Raw genomic sequence first — 2,366 nt, 5'->3', positions numbered from 1 at the left:
TTACATTCAGACACACTTTAGCTGCTGTAGCTGTAGGTCAGTCAGCGCAGAAACAAGACTCAACTGTCCCCATGAAGATGACACTACTGTTCTTATAAACTCTCCATAGTACCAAATGCCTTCATAAATACAGCACACAGAATCATAGTACCAAATATTCTCATACACACAATAACATGGTACCAAATGTCTTTATATGCAGTAAACGAAGAAATAAGAACCAACTGTCACCATAAATACAGCAGGATTAACACCAATATACTTTAAAACTCCCCGTACTACCAAATGTCCTCATAAACACAATGGCATAGTTTCAAATGTTTTCATAAACAAAGCGCACAGAATCATAGTACCACATTTTCTCAAATGGTGTAGTAGCAAATGTCCTTATGTACACAATAACATAGTACCAACTGTTCTGGTGAACATAGCGCACCTCATCACAGTACCAAATGTCCTTATGAACTGAATGACATAGTACAAAATTGTCCTCATAAATACAGCACATACAATCATAGTAAAACACAGTACCCAGAAACATAGCAGCAAATGTCCTCATAAACACGGCACACAGAATTATAGTACCACATGTCCTCATAAACACAGGCAAATAGTACCGAATGTCCTTATTAACACAATAACATAGCATTACATGCCCTTCTAAACACAAGACCGAATAATTGTACCATATATCCTCATTAACACAGTGACTCAGTAACAAATGTCCTTATATACACAATAGCATAGTATCAACAGTCCTTATAAACACATGATACAGAACCATAGTACCAAATGCCCACATAAATACAACATAGTACCAAATATCTTCATAAAAACAGCACACATGATCATAGTACCAAATCTTCTCATAAATCCAGCACCATGACAACAATGTCCCCATAAACACAGTGATATAGCACAAAATATCCTTATAAACACAGAACATAGTAACAAAAGTCCCTATAAGCACTACAAAATAACTAATATTCTAAAAAGCATTAGTGAAACCAAATGTCCTTGTGAACGCAGCTATGTAAATGTCCTGATAAATACAACGTCTACCAAACCATACCAAATCTCCTCACAAGCACAGAAACACATAACAACAACAACACATGACTAAACATCCTCTTTTTCCTTCAGAACATTTGTTGGAATGAACAGCATGGAAGTTTTGAATGAACTCAGGGTTTCACCAGAACACGGTGCTGAATGACTTTTTTTCTAATGGTATTTTTTTCTGGCACAAAATCTTCCTAACCCTGAACTTTCAGGTCGGTCAGATCCTGCTGAAAAGTACATTTGCAAGTATATTTACAACCTTCTGTTGTTTCACAGTCATTTTAACTTTCTACACAAGATTTGTTCCACTGTGATTTACAAGCAACCTGCCTCGGGGAGGACAGTCAGTTTCATGATTTCAATTATGCCGAAACGTTTTGATAATCGGAGCTGATAAAAGCTAATGTCTCTACAATACACTCCAAATTAAGTGTCAATTTAGTTTGTTTTTTTCAGCAGTTTTTTGTGTAGTTAAACTTCTCGTTTTAGCCTCATGGCAGGGGAGTCCCCTCTTTTTTTTTAATGGCGCACTTCGTAGAGGTTTTTTTCTAAGAGAGAAATAAACAAATATATACACATTGTGTACACTTTAAGGATATAGATGCGTGTGTGTGTGTGTGTGTGTGTGTGTGTGTGTGTGTGTGTGTGTGTGTAGAAAACCAGGACCATGTCTTTAGTCCCATTGATGCTGACTTATAGAAAGAGCAAAGTCTCTGTAAAGCAATAAACACACACATGTTTAACTCATTTAGCACTTAATGATTTCTCCACTCACCCAAAAGCAGGAAAGTACACTGAAGTTCCATATCAGACGAGTGTAGAAGCTCTTTCGCTCCTGTCGTTTAAGTGTAGAACGTCCTCCCAAGAGTGCAGTGTGAAAATCCCCCTCTCTTTCTTTCTGTCTCAATGTGTCCAGAAGCCTTCGCTCTTTTCAGCCAAATGTACTTTTCTCCCCCCAGCGCCTCTTTCTCTTTCTTATTCTGTTGTTCACAGGGTTCCTCCGTTCCCTGCCACACCTCCCTCTTCTGCTGCCCTTTTCATAAAGCCCTCTTCTTTTCTCTTTCTTTCAGTCTCCTTCTCTCCCTCCCTCTCTCTCTCTTTCTCTCTTTTTGTGTTCTCATTCACAAAAGTTCTCCTTGGTTTTCTCCTCAGCGTCCAACCGTGAGAATTTCCACTCATATGCACGTGTCAGTCATTCCCTAGTGTTATTTCCCTCCAAGAGTGTGTGTGTGTGTGTGTTGTGTCTGAGTCTGAGTCTGGCTATAGTGCTATGGTTTAGAGAGGGAGATAGAAAGAGAGGGAGG

General features: G+C 38.7%; 1 protein-coding gene across 1 annotated transcript in view; it reads right to left on the bottom strand.

Moving 5' to 3' along the window:
• The window catches only part of LOC124378573 (adhesion G protein-coupled receptor E5), a 16,356-nt gene extending 13,990 nt beyond the window's left edge, over nucleotides 1–2,366 (bottom strand). Inside the window, exon 1 of the mRNA XM_046838302.1 lies at nucleotides 1,838–2,366. Coding sequence (XP_046694258.1) covers nucleotides 1,838–1,868 — 31 coding nt within the window. The 5' untranslated portion in view covers nucleotides 1,869–2,366. The remainder of the gene's footprint in view (nucleotides 1–1,837) is intronic.

This window comes from Silurus meridionalis, chromosome 24, assembly GCF_014805685.1.
Source record: "Silurus meridionalis isolate SWU-2019-XX chromosome 24, ASM1480568v1, whole genome shotgun sequence".
Taxonomy (NCBI): Eukaryota; Metazoa; Chordata; class Actinopteri; order Siluriformes; family Siluridae; genus Silurus; species Silurus meridionalis.
The sequence above is the reverse complement of the archived record's forward strand: the minus strand, read 5'-3'. Positions and strand labels throughout refer to the sequence as shown.